Genomic DNA, 21,464 nt, shown 5'->3' with positions numbered 1-21,464 from the left:
AGTGATTTACTTTATTAAAACTACAAAATAACCTATTCAAAGTCTGATTTAATTAATCTACATTTTTCATGTTTTTGGGGGAAAATATATCTTTAAAGATACGTTCACAGGCGACTAGGTTCAGTCCGCAAAACTGCAGGGTATACATACGACGGTATGAATTCAGCTAGGATTGGGAGAATGTAACTAGCTCATTATTATACCAAATGGAGCAGAGACAATAATCATGTGTTAACGCATCGTGTGCACGCGCGCACACGATGCAAGGTTATTGATTACTTTTTGTTTTTCATTAATAAAATAAACCTTTCATTTGTTGGTTGATTAAAATAATAAGGTTTTGAAAAAAACTTATTCCTTTGTATGGACATACTAAAACAGTGGTATTCATTTGCAACCTCGTTAGATTTACAAACTTTACAGACTTTATGATTCGTTTTTTTTTCCCTTTTAATTCCTGACCATCTTCCATTTTTATTTTCAAGATCTAAAATTCCTAATTTTAACTCATTTACATTCATGATCTGTCTTCATTTCTTTGTTTCAACCTTGGAGAAAGTTTAATTTCCTCGATAAGATTTTGCCTTTCAATATCATGTAGACGTAATATAATTTCTCTAATCAAATATGTATGATCTTAATAAGAATAATGTTATGATATGAATATGTTATAAAATGAATATGTTATAAAATGGATATGTTATAAAATGGATATGTTATAAAATGAATATGTTATAAAATGGATATGTTATAAAATGGATATGTTATAAAATGGATATGTTATAAAATGGATATGTTATAAAATGGATATGTTATAAAATGGATATGTTATAAAATGAATATGTTATAAAATGGATATGTTATAAAATGGATATGTTATAAAATGGATATGTTATAAAATGGATATGTTATAAAATGGATATGTTATAAAATGAATATGTTATAAAATGGATATGTTATAAAATGGATATGTTATAAAATGGATATGTTATAAAATGGATATGTTATAAAATGAATATGTTATAAAATGGATATGTTATCAAATGGATATGTTATAAAATGGATATGTTATAAAATGAATATGTTATAAAATGGATATGTTATAAAATGGATATGTTATAAAATGGATATGTTATAAAATGGATATGTTATAAAATGGATATGTTATAAAATGAATATGTTATAAAATGGATATGTTATAAAATGGATATGTTATAAAATGGATATGTTATAAAATGAATATGTTATAAAATGGATATGTTATAAAATGGATATGTTATAAAATGAATATGTTATAAAATGGATATGTTATAAAATGGATATGTTATAAAATGGATATGTTATAAAATGGATATGTTAAAAATGAACATGTTATGATATGAATATGTTATGAAATGAATATGTTATAAAATGGATATGTTATAAAATGGATATGTTATAAAATGGATATGTTATAAAATGGATATGTTATAAAATGAATATGTTATAAAATGGATATGTTATAAAATGGATATGTTATCAAATGGATATGTTATCAAATGGATATGTTATAAAATGAATATGTTATAAAATGGATATGTTATAAAATGGATATGTTATAAAATGAATATGTTATAAAATGGATATGTTATAAAATGGATATGTTATAAAATGGATATGTTATAAAATGGATATGTTATAAAATGGATATGTTATAAATGAACATGTTATGATATGAATATGTTAATGTTATGAAATGGATATGTTATAAAATGGATATGTTATAAAATGGATATGTTATAAAATGGATATGTTATAAAATGGATATGTTATAAAATGAATATGTTATAAAATAAATATGTTATAAAATGAATATGTTATAAAATGGATATGTTATAAAATGGATATGTTATAAAATGAATATGTTATAAAATGGATATGTTATGATATGAATATGTTATAAAATGGATATGTTATAAATGAACATGTTATGATATGAATATGTTATGAATGTTCTAAAATGACGTAGGCACAACGCAATGTTGAGTTGACCAATCACACGCGAAAGTTTGGATGACCCATCGCGTCCTAAAACGTAGCACTACGCAATTGAGTTGACCAATCACAAGCGCCAGTTCGGATGATCCAAATACGTTGCGTCCAAAGTGAGAACCAACGCTGATTGATATTGAATACGATATAGTATCAATTGACACTGATTAACACAAGCAAATTATCAAGAAACACATAAAGTGAGATTAATTACGCTTCACTCTGCTTGAACTAAAGACTAGCCCCCAAGGGAAGACAAATCTACTATAGCCTCATTATTTTAGATTTCAAAACATCCTTTTATGAAGAAAATCAATGAAGCTTGAAACACACAATTACAAACTCTATTGTATTGTTTGGCTATTGCCAAGATACGTTCAGGGTGACATTCAGTATTCTTATTGCACACATACAAATTCGTTACCCTTTCAGACATTATTAGAAACCGCATCAAGAGACGTCATGAGTTCAATCGATTCTTGCGATTCAGTTTTGTTGACTGTGTCTCAGTTGTTAAATATTATTAAGTGAGGTGGTGGTGGTGTATCGATACTCAAGAAGTGCAGTAATGATGTTTACCGACGGATTATTAATTGGAGTTTGAAATAAAATATTTAAGAAGGACATTAGTAGATATCAATAACAGAAGGGAATGTGTAAACTAAGGTACTGACAGGCATGTGCCTATTGTACACATTTTAATGCGAAACATCCCAAACTTGCAGAAAAGTTTGTTGAGACTAGAGAGTTGATTTTTCTTCGTGCAGCCCACGAGTTGTATTGAAATGGCGGGAAAGGAGCAGACTACAGTTGAGGAAGAGTTTGCTACCACAACCACCCTACATGGGGTACAGTACATTGCAACAAGTAAAGCATTTATCGTTAAGGTGCTATGGTTGATGGTGTTCCTAGGCGGGCTTGGCGTATGCACCTGGCAGATTGTACTACGCATTGATGAATATATTCAATTCAATGTAAACACAGAGATCAAGTTATCCTTCCTAACTGAAATGGACTTCCCAGCAGTCACGATATGTAATTTTAACAGGTATATTATTTAACGTAACGTACTTTAATTAGACCTTAAACTAGTTTGACAAAAAGTGTGATGTGCCCAAAATACTGTAGTGATAATATCTATATGATGTCTTATCACTACCCTATTTGGGAATATCATATTCCCAAATAGGGTAGTGATAAGACATCATGTCCATATATGGGCATATCACATTTGGATATAGACCGTCAGCTATGCCTATGCTAAAAGTTGGTAAAGTACATATACTGCAATAACTGTAGAATCAATATGTAAAAAACTGTTTTCATTACAGGTACCGCAATTCATCTCTGACAGAAGACGAACGAAAGATCATCGAATATTTATGGGAAGCGGAAGATTACGATTATTACTCGGAATCAGAACTTGAGAACTATTCTGATATCTTCGGAAGCGAACCGTTCAACACATCGGAATTCACGAGGAGGGTGGGCTTTCAACTGGACGATGAAACGGTGGAGTCCTGTCAATGGCTGGACCAGACATGCTCTGCTACAGTAAGTAGCTACGCTCGACTTGTTTACGTCATTGTTTTTGTCTTTCCCAACGTTCACCAGATAAAATACAGGTCTGTAGAGTTCCATTGCATTACTCATGGACTGTTGCCAGGGGGTTCGTAGAGCTCGAAAGAAACCCTTTTTCCTAAAGTGCCCTTTTCAAACTAAAGTGCTGGTGAATAGGTCAACTCATGAAAATGTTTTGGGTAATCCTACCAAGCTATAGCCGAGCATTCTATTCTCATCTATACTAGGCTATATAGTTAGTTAGTTGGTAGATAGCCGCCTGTAACAATCCTGTCTATGGGTTTGTATATATCTAGCAAACTTACTATATCATATTCATAATATAAGATAACGATTGTCTGAAATTTACAAGTATAAAACAATTCCTGTGACATGTTTGTGTTACAAATTCATAATTAATTACACATGGGTATTATATTGTGGGAAAAATAATAAACAAACCAGCTGGTATTTTCTTACAGCTCAATCATAATAAATTTGTCAGAGATTCTTTTATTCAGGATCTGCTAACCATGTTACTTACTTACTCACTCTAATCAAAATAAGTACAGTACCAATTACTTGCTCTCAAATTATAGCTAACGAGTAAATCCAACCAGAAAACAAAATAAATTGTACTTTAATTACTTAAACTGGTCTTAAACAAGAAGAAAGAAATGTGGGTGTAGTTGTTACGATTCAATCAACTCCATCATTCTTGCATTATAGCCTATACCTTACACAATTCGTGTATTTATTAAGTGACGAATTTCAAATGTCCTAATAATAAGCAAACCACAGTTTGTATGTATATTTCATTTAGATGATAATATAATAATCTTTGATAAGTTAAATTAGAATATAGAATAATAATCATATAGATACATTCATTACTTTTACATTACATTACTCAATATATATAGCGCTCTTAGAATGAAATCATTATCAAACACGCTGTACATCGAAATTATGTTCCATAAAAGAAACGTTTTACTTTTCGCTGAATGCTATCAAAGCTAGCTTCAGACCGAATTGACACTGGAAGATCGTTCCATAACCGTGGACCTGAGACGCCTAAAGACCTGTCATATAGATACATTCGGCATATTATTGTCAGAAAAACAACGTATCATTGAAATAGGCATATAAACTAGGCATATAAACTAGGCATAGGGGAGTGGCACCACGAGAAATGATGATGTCGGGAACATACCTGACGGGTATGACAAAAAGCTAACATACCAGCACACAAACTGTATTTAAGAAAAACGTGCAGAAGATCTTTGTATTAATGTTTAATGATAAAGACTGTGACGACAACCATTCTTTTGTTATTAAAATATTTGATTGTGAAAGTCCTTCACTTGGATTGTTTAATATAAGACACTTTACATGATGACGGCTATTCGACTGACATTGAAATGTCAGTCAAGTATTCTCCCTCCTCAAATCTTGAGAGGTTTGCTAATAAGATGACTCGGTGACGAGGAAATTTTGAGATGTTGCTAAAAGTACTCCCTTTTCCTCTCCCCTACTTACATTTGAGCAATACAGATTTTTACTAGAATAAATCCACAACAGCGTCGGTCAATGTATGCATCTATTTACTAGAGTTAATTTCTGAATTGTTTAACCAAAAAACAGAAATGCAGACTTTCAAGCAAGTGGCTATGGGGCGCCATAAGCAGCAAAAGTGTCAGTGTATTTTATCTCACTTTATATTATTCTTCCAGAATTTCACTCACATTTTCACATCGTATGGGAATTGTTACACATTTAATTCTGGTGAAAGCGATAACGCAATATTAAAGGTAAAACAACCAGGAGCTGGAAATGGCTTACAAATAATGATAAACATACTCCAGGTAAGAACATAGTTATGATTTTGATTACGACGTATTGAATATCAATAATTACTAATGATAATGTTCAATTTGATAGCGTAAAATGCAGGGCGCCTCTAAGCGCTGAACAATCAACAACAAAAAAGAGCAAAAAAATGAATGATGAAAGTGTGCAAACTAAAATGGTGCGATTTCGTTTAACGACGCGCATATCTACTATACGATTCAAAACTTGATTTATGCGCATAGATAGTTAATAGGCTTTCAACGTATTGCCTTGGCGTCCGTCTGTGACGCATTCTATACAACGGGGTCCTTAACATTGTCATTGTTGTTAGACAAAGGTGATCTACTTAGGGAAATGTCTCATGTTTACCTGTGTTTAAGAGCTTTCACGATCTGTTATGCGAAATGGGTGTATTTGAGTCAATAAGTTATTTTAAATTATATCATATTGATTCGGTTTGATAGTCAAACCGTTGAATAATGGATTCGTTAATGTACCTGAATGTAACTGCGAAATCAATATTTATATCGGAGGCTAATGACATATTAGACTCGCTGGATTAACCAATAAAACTTAATTAAGGGTACGGCAGTATTATAATGACATTAAATCTAGATTTATTGATTATTGATTTCGATACAATGAAACTTAATTAGTTTTACTCTGTAGCCAATAATATTTCGTAATTCAATCTTACTGGACGTATTATTTTAACAGTGAATTTGAACGTATAGTATTTGAATATAGAGCACCTTATATTTTAACTATGCCAATCAATCAATAAATCAATCATTTAATCAATCATTTAATTAATCATTTAATCAATCATTTAATCAATCATTTAATCAATCAATCATTTAATTAATCATTTAATCAATCATTTAATCAATCATTTAATCAATCAATCCAATCAATTCAACTTAATGAATAGGCGATTTGTCACGGTATTCCTAAAAGAAAACAATTTTGGCATATATAACAACAATCAAAACACATATGTATGATACTATGTTGTGTATGTAATAATAATTTCTATGAGGTCCCACAAAAAACATTTTCCGTATATTTAATGTTATTGTTGTTTTATTAAAGGATGAATATACAGAGACTAAGGACGGGAACATCGAGGCAGGATTGAAGGTACTGGTACACGATCAGAACGAGCCGCCTCTTATAGAATCAAAAGGCATCTCAATTCCTCCAGGCTACCACGCCTTTACGTCTACTAAACGTATCCAGGTAAGTGAAGAAATATACGCACCCTAAACCAATCCCCCACCATATCTCCATCGCCCTGCCCCTCCATATATCCATCCGCCTCCCTCTCCCCACCAACACCCCCGTACGTACAGCTTAAAAAGTAGCTTATTTTGTTTTTATTTGAAGGTTACAAACTTAGATCCTCCTCATGGAAAATGCCAGCCTTCACGCAAACTAACGTACTATGACCAGTATACACTGTCTGGTTGTTATATTGAATGTCGTCTGGACAGGATATTTACCGAATGTCAATGCCGTCCAATCAGGTAAGTGAATACACATTCACACTAATCTATGATTCAACGGATGGAAAAACAACCGTAGGCGCGCCGATTTCGCCTAGGCGAATTTGTTCGCGCGAATTGAAAGCGTCAAGTTGATACGTATATGCGTATTCATGTTTTCTTCTTCTAAATCCTTCTCTACGCATGCGTATAAGCTGGCCAGTCGGTACTTGCGCACTTGATCGTGATAAATCCTCTTACACAAAGCCGTTGGCCTGAACAGATCTTTATTCCACTAGTTTAACGAGAGCGACTATGGAAACATGTTTGTGTGACGATATAGAGGGCGTCCTAGAATATTATCTTAAGTATCCTTATTTAATTAATAAGAATGCATATATACACTGTATGCATTTTGTCTATAATTCTGTAGAATATTAAACATTATAAGACGAATTATTGTCATTATTGGTTTTTAGATATCCTGGTAACGCAACAGAGTGTACGCCGAAACAAACGAACTCATGCGCAAAAGATGTACTAGGTAAGCGCCAATGGGCCATGTTCTGTAGTCTAAAGGACAATTTACACAGACAAGCGGTAGCTTGTACCACATAGAATCTGTAATGAAGAAATAGGCAACTTATAATTTACTAATCTCTCTCCATTCTGACAAAAGCGACATTTCGTTGTCGTCACGACGCGCTATGTGATTACGCATGCTCACGTTTATGAGCGTGCGCAGACTAAATGTTATCAAGCGGCACATCGTGAGGTCACAAAATTCTTCAAGTTAAGTGCGTTTTACTTACGTTTACTATGTGTCCAGTCGGTGGCACTTCATTGCGCTACATTTTTCGCCATCATCAACAAAGCCAGACAGTTGATTTACCTAATAACAGACTTCCTTTACAACTGTAGAAATGACAAATAGTAGTGTTTCAGGGTGCGTGTAAATTTCTGGTTGTGCTAATTTGTTTGTAGTTTATAACAATAATTTATCAGGTTATGCTCAATCACTATTTCATTTTGATTTCCAGAGAGGTTAAAGAGTGGCAAATTACCAGAATGCGACTGTCCAGTACCCTGCAAATACACAACATTTGACACATCGGTAAACTACGCATCAATACCGAATAAAAACGTCGAAGCTGACCTGAAAACACTCTATGGCTCCGAATCAGAATATATCAAGTGAGTGGAAAAACTCAATGATGATATAAAGCGTCAAACGTTCGACGCAAACGCGTTTAAGTCTATATCAGAGCGTTCAAGAAATAATTTCTAATAACTCCATAATTTGTTATTGATTGGCTTATGCTTGGTTCACACTAGAGAAGAACGAAACGCAATGTAAGTGAGCTGACCAATCACAAGCGATGGATTATTCAAACTGCCGCTTTTATCATTGGTCAACACGCTTGCGTTGCGTCCTAATGGGAACCAAGCTTAAGAAACGTTAAAAAGTACAAACAATAAAAGTGCTTTTTGATGTGCGGCTATACTAATATAATAACTCTGTTAAATTAAAATATTTTAGTTGAATTATTAGTTTACTGGTTAGATTTAAATGTTTTCATCTTAACAGGGAAAACTTTATCTTACTGGACGTGTACTACGAAGAACTTAACTTTCAGGAGTATAAACAGAATGCAGCCATGACATTCTCAGCCCTTCTTAGTAAGTATCGCTGATTTTAATTGTTTTAATGCCCAAAGTTATACATAGAATACATATTTTGTTTGACGTAAAAGTCTACAAAGAAATTGAAAAAAATCGAGACAACTATACGGTGTGTATACTGAAAGAGAAATAAAAGGGTAGGGATATCCAGAACTCTGGTTATTAAACTCAAATTAACAACGCTAGTGGACAAAGCATTTTTTTTTTTAAATTTTATTTGTAATCATGATAAAGACGAAAATAAAGCAATTAATAGGGCTTGTTTTTTCTATTCTGTAGGTGATATCGGTGGCCAGTTAGGTCTTTTCATTGGTGCTAGTGTCATAACATTTGCTGAGCTTGGTCAGTTTTTCGTACTGAAAGTACAATCTATATTCCAACAAAACGGTTCAAGGAGAACAAGCAAACTGAGATCAATCAGCAAACAGAGAATTGGAGTAGATAACAACGGACTGGAAATGAATTGAGGCACAGTGTTGGGAGAATACCAGAACTAAGTGGAGATTACGCGATAATCGATGACGTCACTCAGAGGCACGGATGGCTTACCGGTAGATAATTATAATTATAGTTGCACTAATGAAGGGCTGTTTTACTTTATCGTTTTGATTTAGCTTTTTGCTTATTTATTTTGTATCTCCATTGAGATTCAGCCACTGATACTCACAGCATTTTCATTATTTTTAGTAATTTAATTGCCTTTGGATTTATATATTTGAACATGTATACAATATTCATAACAGAGAATTGAAATATAAAAGTGTGATTAACTCACACAAGAAAACAAAAAAACAATATATAATTGACTCATCAGAAGTGTGTACATAAACAACGCAATAAAAATATGACGATAAAATTGATTGATGTTTAGTACATAAAAACAACGCATCACCTGAGAAATAGCCAAATGGCCAAAGGCATGTTTTCAAAACGCGTGGCAACAACTCGGAAACGCTCTTCTTCTGTTGTCTTCTGTTCTCAAAAATATCGATCTCAATTATATAAATTAATATATAATAATAGCATACTTATAATACATGTTTCTAAAGCTCTGTCTACACTATCAAACTAGTTTGACATGATGTGCCCAAATATGGTAGTGATATTATTATTATTATTATTATTTATTGCCAAAAACCAGTTACAAACAAACAAAAACACAGAAACTAAGGGAGTAGGCAGGAACTAAAAGTGAACCTAATCACTATAACAAGAGTTCAGGTTCCGTACTCCCAAAGTAACAACAGTGATATAAAATAAACTATATAAAAATATTTAAATAACAAATAGACGAATCAACAGTGTCAATATAAATATATGCCCATATATGGTGGTGATATGACATCATTATGTCCATATATGGGCAAATCACATTGTTTTGTCACATAAGGTTTGATAGTGTAGACAGCGCTTTACATAATATTAAGTATCGACGTAATTTTAATAAATACGTGGTAGTTTTACTACAAACAAACGTATGCAGTAGAACATCTATTAAGAGGACACGTAACTTGTACGCACCGCAGGGACGTAAACGCACCGCAGGGACGTAAACGCACCGCAGGGACGTAAACGCACCGCAAATATCGTTTGTAATCACTCACGTTGGGCCTCGTACGTCGTTGCGTTGCGTCTAAAGTTTCACTAGAAACTCAGCGCAAGCGAGTTGACCAATGACAGGCGACAGTTCGAATAAACCATCGCTTGTGATTGGTCAAATCACTTACGCGTGGGAACCAAGTATTGGTGGGAACCAAGCTTTACAACTGCGCAGGGGGACTATACCTTACAGATTGATTTGCTATGATGTAGTTTGTTTACTAAAACTGTTATTATTATGAGAGATATATTACATGGATTCAGTGTATTTAATGGGAACATAAAACATCTAAATGAGGAGAAAGTAAAACAATAATTGTTCTTAACGTGATAAGTAAAATGGATTTTTTCCTAAAAGACAAAATAAACAAAGAATTATCCCTGTGGTATTTCCTGCTATATAATAAAAAAACAAACGTAAAAAAAAATATATATATATATATATATATTTCTGATAATGATTTTTCTTTTAAATTTAGCTGATTTATGAAAAGAGAATTGAAACGTGTTTATTGCTTATTCATAACTGCTGGTGGTTGTTAATTTAATTGCATATTAATAACAAGCTAGCAAAAAAAGTAACGATTTTCAAAATCGATGATGAGAAAATAAAACTAGATGAAAGATCAATTGTGTTATTCTATTGTGAAAGTTCACAGAATTCAACAGAGGAAGTGTTTATTCTGTGTTTATATAGAGGGCGATATATATTTTCAATTTTACACGAGAGTGATCAGTGGTTCCAAATGCAACCAAACGGTAGGAATTATGTTTACATTACCGCCCTCTATCGATACCTCTATCAACAAACTTTTGGAAGCACTTGGTTTACTATATTAAAATCATGGAGGAATTATGTAATTTTTCCCCCATGCTATAATCAAATAATATAATACAAAACTACAGGATTCTCTAATAGTCCTGATGAACTATTTCCACAATTCGGTCCATCGGGGCAATTAACAACAAGGTGAAGGTCTATGTGCCTAATTTGTCCTGAATTTGTTTAAAATGATTACTTTGCTGCAGTTTATTTTTACCAAACAGAAATTATTGTTCAACCGAGTGCCCAGAGAAACGTTTCTACATCATCGTTTTAAGACAACATGGAATACATGAGAATGTCTATGATGGTACAATTTAAAAGGAAACACTTCTATCTGAATGCCGCCCTCAACATTCAGAACTATATTTTAAGTTACAGTATAGTAAATACTATAAATCAGACGTACATTACAAAATGTTACAAATTGTATAAATCCCAAATCATTGTGGTGGTTACAAAGAGTTTTTCCTTAATCTATCGTTTCAAGCACACAGAGTACAGTGACCTATTATTAGATGTGCTCACTTAATATAACTTTTTTTTCTAGCTCTTGAATATTGAAATTAAATATTTTCAATATCTAATCAAATACTCGTTCAGTTAAATTAATCCTGCCGTTTCACCTAAACAAGTCCTCGCCGGCTCAAGTGTGTTTGTTTACAAGTACTCTACAAGTACTCTCGCGTGATCTACGATATCAAACCAATTCAATTTGTTGCATAATAATATTCAATGTTGATTTTGTTCTTTTGATAGACTCAGAATCTAAATCGAAGTTGGCGAGACTTTGTTTCGAAGTGTCCAGTCAGTGTGCACGTCCGCAATTCTCTGTCAATCAAGTGATTTTTGTTGGTTTGTTAAGTTTGTAAAAGAAAATTGAATTTGTGCACGCGCAAAAATTCGTCCTATTCAAGGCAAATATCATTTGATCACAAGGAAGATTGGTTTGTGACTAATGTGCGCATGTCACTGCTAATCTGTCATTACTGTTATTGTGTAATACGTGCTGCTTGTAAAACACTATTTTAACTTGGTGATATAGCGCCCTCATTTAGATAACTTTGTGGTGGCTAGAAATATATAATATTCTATACAATAAGGGATGTCGCCAAATTGCCGTTATCTAAGCTATATGTCATTTCATTTATTTCATAAAATCATTAACACAGAATTTATAGGGATTGGCTGGAATTACAAAACCCCGCCCATTCGCTGTCAACGTGTGTTTCTGTTGGCTACATGAACATCCATATACCAAGATAACGAAGGCACAAAGGTCTGGATTAATGATTAACCAGTTTTCATGTACGGTATCTTACGAAGACGTAACAAAGTGTATCTCACCAAAATAGCGGCAACATCAAACGTACCGACAAAGAAATCGTAAGCAATATTTACTTGGCCTATTGTACGATAAGTTCCAGTTCAAAAGGTACGCGCACTACGTGTCATCTTGCCGATGTGTGTACTTGTGACGGTCTTGTGAGATAAATAGGTTAAATAAACGTAACTTTCAAAAATCCAATAGGTAGAATACGCACTTGAAAAATATTGAACAGGATGCTTGAATGCAATAATGTTAATAATAAGATAAAATAACAACAAAAGACCTAACACTCTCTTGCATTTGCACATGATAACGCTACGCACATACATCAATGCAAACGATACCAGACCAGGTAGTGTGTGCAACTTGGCCTAAACACTACACGTCACCTACCTACACATCATAACTTACTTTTCACACTTCCTATCACCTCTCTCCTATATTATGTGATAGGCGAACTATATACACTTCTAAATCCGGTTATTTGCTATTTTAGGTATCATTTTGTGTTATGATAACAGATCATGAACAACCCCATTTATAGCAGGGAATAAAGATACCAAAGTGTTTGATGACACTGTTAAAATATCTGATAAAATATTGAACTGTGTAAAATATCTTGATAACACTACCGTAGTTAGTTTAGGCTGCTGGTCTAGATTAAATATATTTACTGATATCGATATTGATATTGTCGCTTTTATGGAAACAAGTATCACTTTGCAAAAAGTTTGCAGAACTTAAAATCACAAAAGGTTTGCAGAAAATAACGATGAAGAAGTTTCTGAATGAAAAAGTTTTTAACTGAGTATAAATCACGCTAAATACCCTTCCTATTGTGTCCTCTCTGATGAATACACAACTTATTATATCTTCATATTAATTAAAACAAGGATCCTGAGACTTATTACTCGAAGATGAACACAAATGTTATCATTTGATAATACAGATTGGAAATAACTAAAATCAGTCTGTGATACTTATCTCCGGTTGAAGAAAATTATAATTTAGGCCTATATATATACGATGTTTCCAGTATTTAAAGAACAAAGAAAAGCAAAATTATAAGTTTAAAAGGTGAAATTTAAGATTGTTGTGGAATTTGGAGAATGATTAAGAAGAATCAGGAAGCTTGCAGAAGAAAGTAAGGCAGTTTGGCAAAATTCGCCAGAAATCATGCATAAGAAGACAGTTGGTTTCAGGTTGGTTATAGTAAGTTATTGACACTATTGAAAATTCAATACAGTATTAAATAAATTCCAAAACTAAACTGGTAAGATTGCATGCTGACCAATATAAATGCAAAATGTTTGTCAATAAACTGCGACTGACTTTCGTGTTCCGCTTCCCTTTCCACGGAATGGTTCCATTTCGTTAGCGTATCAACTACTAGTATTGAATTTTAAATACAATTTTGGTGAGATTTTTTCTGTTTGTACAAAATTATTAAAAACGCACGAAAATAAGATAAGTTTGGCTATTGTAGGTCATCTCATTCATCAGACTTCAGTTTTAAGTTGCTAATATTTTACCACCACTAATAAGAAGAATGTTAGATCAGTTGAGAACCTCATATGCTTCATTGGCTGATGACCACGCCCCTTACTTTAAGATTGCCTTTAAGATTTGCCTATTTTTTACAATTACAATTTTTGAAGTAATAACCGTTGTTATGTATTTTTGTTTTTTTATGATAAAATGTATCGGGAGGATAAATACAGTTTAAAATTCAGTCATTAAGGCGACTCTACATCCTGCAAAACAAGATAGCAGCCAAGTTATAAAACCTGTTCCTCTTCTTCTGGTATCATGCAAAGACGACATTTTATTTGCTTAGTTTATCAAGTATCGTTTCGTCAGTGTGTTTACATTACCTGTCTTATCTAGTTATAATAATGTACAACGATTAATTAGTTGCTGGTTTCTGCATTATTCTGTGTTATTATCTGCATTTGTCGAGTTTTGGCGAATCTTCGAATATGCCAACATTCATATTTTTAATTAAATAATCCGGTTGTTTTAAAATCTCGTGGAATGGTTAATAACTTGCTTATGTACTCATTGTAGTAGAGGAGGCCTATATGCCTTTTTTTCGATCGCATATTCTAGTAGAAGCGTGACGATCGGTTTATTCTGAAGTTAACAATAGCACTTGTTTCACTTTCGATATATGATAGTTAATAAACACATAGATTTTAAGAAAATCCTTGACAATCATAATAGGTCGTACAGTGTATCATTACCTAAACTAAAACTATTATATTATTATACGTCAAATACTTGTTCTTTCATTCTCGGAGACATCGACGTTTTTCTAATTTCTTTTAAGAACAAAATCAATATACCGGTAGGAGGCCGAGTTACCTGTAACTCTTAATAATTTAAAGAGTAATGTGAAATGCATACATTGAAGTTAATGCTTATTCACGAACACATTTAATAATTCTTTTTTAAAGAAAAATGTAATTTTGCTTTGACGGTAATTTGGAGAATGAAGACATTTCTCTATCTAGTAACTTGGTGAATTGCTGCAAAACATTATTACTTTTCTAATCATGCAAACCTACAAAACATTAATAATACCAATTTGTTTGCCTCTAGTTTCTGAATCATAAATTGTTTAAGGTGTCATCAATGGGAAAACATCTTGTTTATATTAAAATGTGTAGGTCCTGGTCCAAGACACGCGGCGTACTATAAAGGTAACACCTTGCCGAATTAATGGAAATTGGTTCTAAATATTAACAATAATTAGGTATCAAAGTGTCTCAAGATAAATAATTGTTCAAATTAGTATGTCTACTTTGTCTTATTGTGACTTTATACTTCTAATTTGTGGTTCCATTGCGGCTCACTTTGTGTTGTTAATCCTTGTAATCTTATTTAGACTTTTTGGACAATTCTCTTTCACAATGGCCATTCTTATACAATTGTTTTTCGATTGATTGAGCGGCAAAACTATTTATTGAATTCTAATCATAGTACTGAATGTCCTTTTCTCTGCCATTCATAGGCCTATAGAGATGATGAGTCAATATTGGCCGTGGAATATTCATCACCAGGACTCAGTGTTGTATGGTTATTCATTCGCTGACAGTTACAGTTAATTCGTTTGAAGACAAAAACCTGTACATAACGATAGAGCACATATTCCAGTTGTGTTGTTATTTCTTTGATAACGCTACGTTCGAACAAGTTTGGAGTTTGACCACTGCATACAAACTGGTCTCCCTGACATATAAATGAGTCTGCGTCCGCACACACGTGTTCAGTTTGTTTGATCTGTTTGTGTTGTGAAACGTTTAGCGGACTCCGCACCATAACGGGATCTGGCAAATTAACGACGGACTACAAGAGTACACATTGGAAGATTTTTACTGCCGTGTTATTGCACTTAATTGAAATTATCGACACTTAACATTATGGATGGTAATAATCAGTATTATAACAGTTTATATACATCTACTAACAAGGAACATTACTTACCGACGCAACCAACATGTCAAAATCAAAGTGTGGGTTATGGGGGATCGCCTCCAGCTTGTATTTACGCTAATCGGCAGACTTTACCAAATGGGGGGTATAGTGGCAGCGGTGGGGGTAGTGGAGGAGGGTCGTCAATGGCCGTAGTAGACCAGCAGTTGGAAGACAATTTATTAAGTCAGTATGCGGCTTCTTGTCAGATGCAAAACCAGACTTCGCAGATGCAAACCGACACGGCAACCCTGATGATGAAGTTGCAGCAGCAGACGAGCCAAAATGAACGGTACCAAGCCTACCCCTGGATGAAACAGACAAAGTCACACGCACACATGTGGAAAGCAAACTGGCAAGGTATGTTCAAACTGTCATAAAAAAAACCGCTAATTATACAAGTTCAACTCCCTTCAGAGGGAGGCCTCAGTGGCATTAAAACATAAACATTTCTTAGTGTGCCAAATAAAATGTTCGTTTCTTGGCAGCACATACAATAAAATGTGCTAGTAAGTAAAGTGATTACTTAACAAAGACCTGGTACGTCGAAAAGGTTCGTAATAACAACAAACAAATTGTGACAAAGTTTACTGTTCTAACTTCCACATTTCCCATTTTAATTTAGGTCTAAATTTGTATAATGTATTGATTTCCGAAATTATAAATAACTATACAAATTGATAATTGTTGTAATTAATCAATTCTATTTTAATAGTTCTCTCAAACTCTTAGAAGAACATTGTAAATTTTGTCTCCCAGATATTTATTTGACCAACTTTTTGGAAACAAGTTTTCAAACTTTTACAGATTATTAAAGGCATATATATTTTGCGGATAATTATAAAACTTTTGCCGAATGTAAAGAAAGAAAAAAGAAAGTTAATCTAGGAAACTGTACCTCTATCAAATTGTGTTTAAGAAGATTTGGACTGTATTATTGTTTGTAGCATGACACTAGGTTACAAGATTTGGACTGTATTGTTGTTTGTAGCATGACACTAGGTTACAAGATTAATTGGTTTAATGCTTTGTAGTCATTGTCTTATATATACCAATTGTTTTATAGGGCTATCTATGCAGTCTTGTATTTTATAGGAAAATGGACAAATCTAAACTAAGTAATAGTGAAATAGTCGGGTATATTCAATAATTATAATACAATCCCCAATAACAACTGCAACCTAAAAGTTCTCTTCGGTACAACCACCACAGTAGTAGTGTAAAATAAGTTATTGATTGAAAAATGAGTCTGTTGTCAGTTACCATATAAAGAATGCTACATTATAAACATATTATTAGAGAGTATTTACAGTAATATATGCACAAAAAACTCATAAGGCATTATGACGCAGATAAGGCAAAAGTAAAAATATGGTAATAGTATACAGAATAACTAAAGAGTACCGCATATTATGGTATACCGCGGTATAAGACTAACGCAGTAGTATGGTATACCGCGATTTAAGAATAGCGCATGGTATACCGCGGTATAAGACTAACGCAGTAGTACGGTATACCGCGATTTAAGAATAGCGCATGGTATACCGCGATTTAAGACTAACGCAGTAGTACGGTATACTGCGATATAAGAATAGCGCATGGTATACCGCGGTATAAGACTAACGCAGTAGTACGGTATACCGCGGTATAAGACTAACGCAGTAGTACGGTATGGTATACTGCGATATAAGAATAGCGCATGGTATACCGCGGTATAAGACTAACGCAGTAGTACGGTATGGTATACTGCGATATAAGAATAGCGCATGGTATACCGCGGTATAAGACTAACGCAGTAGTACGGTATACTGCGATATAAGAATAGCGCATGGTATACCGCGGTATAAGACTAACGCAGTAGTACGGTATACCGCGGTATAAGACTAACGCAGTAGTACGGTATGGTATACTGCGATATAAGAATAACGCATGGTATACCGCGGTATAAGACTAACGCAGTAGTACGGTATACCGCGGTATAAGAATAACGCATGGTATACCGCGGTATAAGACAACGCAGTAGTATGGTATACTGCGATATAAGAATAACGCATGGTATACCGCGGTATAAGACTAAAAGTATTATTATATCACAAACGATCATAGGCCTAATCGTTAAATAATGGTAGAGATTGGCCTAGTTTTTTTCTCAGGCTGACATCGTTGGAGTAAATTTAGTTTAAAATACAGAGTCATATAGAATATTAAGGCTACCCTAACGAGAAAAAAAGTAAGGGCAAATAGGCCTACTGATATAAGGCTAAATCCTGGAACGAGACTCAAATAAAATAAAAACGATTATATAGGCATAAAACGTATATCATCGTCAGCATGCATTTACGGAACACGATATATTAAAAAACATTACCGATACCGTCGTTTTTAATTCCTAATCTTACTTTAAGCTTGGTTGTTCCTATATGACGCAACGCAAGGACGTAATAAGCGCAATGTAATTTGACAAATCACAAGAGATGGATTATTCAAAATGTCGCTTGTCATTGGTCAACTCGCTTGCGATGTGCTTACGTACCGAGTGTGAACAAAGCTTTACAGATCCAATGACCAGTTGAGAATCAGTGTTATAATCGCAAATTATTTACTGTGACAATTTCTATTCGTCGCTGGTTTAATCGTTATCCTAGTAATATTTGATAATATAATAATATATATTTAAAAAATGATTATTTCCGTTTTATTGAAAAATAGTTCATAACATACATGGGTCTGCAAAAAGAGGTAAACGATCAATATACTGTCAAAAATAAATAACAATTGAGGGAAGATAGGCTTACATAGAAAAAACTAAAAACTAAGAGAATAACGGAACACACTTTTCAAGGAAAATATGGAAAGAGAAATAAAATAGAAGTTAAAGAAACTAATTATTTTTGCAATATTATAACGATACAATGATCGGCAAAATTGAGAAATTCAATACGAAAATACTCAAATGTACTACTGTATAACACTGTATTCTCACAAGATTTCCTCATCTTATCGTTTTAAATTAATTAAAACATTTTCAGTATATCACCGGTTTAGAATTAATGTTCTGTGCTTGTTGTGTTTATATATACTAATTACGTGATATGTATTTAATCCTAGTAACTGTATAACTATTGAATAAAACTCAATGTTTGAAACTGTGATACACTAAGCTTTATTTAAACGTAAACACGTTAAAAAGTATATTGAATTGTGTTTATATGTTCGCATGTTTTGTTTTGAAATGTCAAAATGGCTTGGTACACACGCAGTCTGTAGGCCTAACATACAATTCAATTTCATATCGTTCGGCACTTAATTACCGGGTTAATGTTTTATCGGCGAGCCGACCTCCTCATCATTGTGATTGGATACGTTCAAATATCATTTCTTCGTCTGTATACACACAGAAAACTGGAGGACGTTTTCCGGTAAACTTCAAAGAAGCGAAAACACTCTAGCGCAAGTAGTAGTATTTGCCTCGCAGCCGCTACACTGGACCTTTGGACGGTGTACCTAGCGAGTAAAATATATAGCCTGCGCAGCTGCGGACACCGTTACTTAGGAATTGCAAATAATATAAGTTGCGACTGAACAAAGTTGTTGTATATTAAATCGATATTGGAATCTGTTTTTCAGATAAAAAGAAGCCGCGCCGAGTGCGCTTTTATGGCCTTTCTTTTAGCGTGGACAGATCCGACGCAAAACGTTAACAAACGTAGCTATGTAAATCAGCCGTTTATTTTAAATAAATATCACATTTTGCCGCCTATATACTGTGCTATTTTTCTTGGGAATCATGGGAGCGTACACATATCGTCAATGACAGGATTCAATCTAAAACAATGCTAGTTTATTCAATTAGTCTTGTGTAATTAGCTATGTGTACGTGAAGATATAAAATAGAAACTTGTCCTAATAACATTTGTTCTCATACCCGATTATAATAGATCCTGTAACAAAGGAGTTGGATAGCCGTGTGGTTAGGACACTTGACTGTCATACAGATAGACCCGGGTTCAATTCCCGACAACTAAAAATAAATGAGTACTTGGTTGAAAAATACTAGGGAGAAATAAGGCGGTGTTGAAAGGAACTGGCCACCCTACCACATAATGCCGAGGCTTAGTACAATGAGCTCCTAACAGCTCATTCCCCTACGTTCAGAGAACACGGGACTCACCTTTACCTTTTTTTTTTACTTTACAAATGCTGCCTGTATTGTGTGTGCAGCACCTTTTACACATTAGTCATAGATATTACAAACCCAGGTGCGGCGCGTGCTAATAGCTAACATTAATTATGTTATAAAAAGTGATATCAGACGACATGCTTCTCACAAAAGACAAAAATAACAGTAAATAACTAAACACACGCTTGCCGTTTTTTTTATTAACTACCGTACTACTGTATTAAATTGATATATTTCCCAAACCCTATCGACGATTGTGAATTGTTCTCATTCTCACAGATTTCCTCATATTGTTTCAAATTAATTAAATTACAGTATATCACCGAGAGCGGTTTGGAATTAATGTTCTTTGCCTGTTTATATTATTTATTATATATAATTATTATGTCAATGATTTCGAACTTTGTTAATTTGTGATTAACTTTTGATAATAAGAGATTAACTTTTGATGACAAGAAGTAACCGCGGAGAGACATTATTTTTATTTTATTCTCTCTATCACTGTGTGCAGGATAATTGGTTTTCGCATTGTTGTCATTTCCTTAAAGAACTAATGCTATTAACTTATTAAGTTTCACAAGATCTATACATGGTTTCTTCGTATTGAGGTGTTAGCGATGATCTTTTAATGAAGTACGTAATGAATCGTAACCTTAACATTATTAATTGTTTGTATTTTCTAGGCGCATCGTTTACAGATTTCGACGAGAACAAACGCACACGGACGGCATATACACGTGGACAACTACTTGAGCTTGAGAAGGAATTTCATTATAATAAATACATCTCTAGGCCTAGGCGCATAGAACTGGCCGCCTTGCTCAATCTGACTGAACGGCACATCAAAATATGGTTCCAAAATCGACGAATGAAGTGGAAAAAGGAGGAAGCCAAGAAAAAACCGAATGAGAATGAAAACGAACAGAAAATTTCATTGGACGAAAATGCAAACGCAAAAACTGAACTACCAACCTCACCATTGTCTGCCACTTCGTCGTCACCAACAGAAACGTCATCACCTACTAAAATTACGTCACCGGTTGCGTGTGCAACGTCTCCGTTATTAAATTCACCAATAACAGACACTTTTCCTTTATCTACGTCAACGTCCTCGTCAACTTCACCGCCAATGTTGTATCCTGAAAACATTATACAAAAATCGATATATTAAAGTATTAATACACGTAAAAATGGCCCCATAACACCATTCGCATGAACCGAATCACAAAGCTGCGGATTGATACAACTTGCCATAATTTAAAACCGTTTCGTGCATTTGTATATAACGCACACCGTATAGCATATTTTGTGATTTCATTCTTTGTTTTGTGTATTATTATTATTATTATTATAAACTTTCATTTGAACTATTTAACTAAGATTATATTAATTTAGATTTTACCGTTAAAATATTTTCTTTAAAATAACTACGATAAGAAAGAGTTACTT

The 21,464-nt window shown here is 33.6% G+C and overlaps 2 protein-coding genes across 2 annotated transcripts; both read left to right on the top strand.

The window, feature by feature from the left end:
- Positions 1 to 2,491: 2,491 nt before the first annotated feature.
- Positions 2,492 to 10,601, top strand: LOC140049441 (acid-sensing ion channel 1-like). The gene is made up of 9 exons (XM_072094322.1): positions 2,492 to 3,079; positions 3,363 to 3,585; positions 5,325 to 5,456; positions 6,535 to 6,681; positions 6,829 to 6,968; positions 7,406 to 7,470; positions 7,967 to 8,120; positions 8,515 to 8,606; positions 8,889 to 10,601. The coding sequence occupies exons 1-9, from the start codon at positions 2,817 to 2,819 to the stop codon at positions 9,074 to 9,076; spliced, it is 1,404 nt and encodes a 467-aa protein (XP_071950423.1). The 5' UTR covers positions 2,492 to 2,816; the 3' UTR covers positions 9,077 to 10,601.
- Positions 10,602 to 15,783: 5,182 nt separating this feature from the next.
- LOC140049915 (uncharacterized) lies at positions 15,784 to 21,186 on the top strand. The gene is made up of 2 exons (XM_072094869.1): positions 15,784 to 16,195; positions 20,699 to 21,186. Exons 1-2 carry the CDS (start codon positions 15,784 to 15,786, stop codon positions 21,184 to 21,186), a joined length of 900 nt encoding a protein of 299 aa, XP_071950970.1.
- Positions 21,187 to 21,464: the final 278 nt, after the last annotated feature.

This window comes from Antedon mediterranea, chromosome 5 (genome assembly GCF_964355755.1).
Source record: "Antedon mediterranea chromosome 5, ecAntMedi1.1, whole genome shotgun sequence".
NCBI classification, from domain to species: domain Eukaryota; kingdom Metazoa; phylum Echinodermata; class Crinoidea; order Comatulida; family Antedonidae; genus Antedon; species Antedon mediterranea.
The sequence above is the reverse complement of the archived record's forward strand: the minus strand, read 5'-3'. Positions and strand labels throughout refer to the sequence as shown.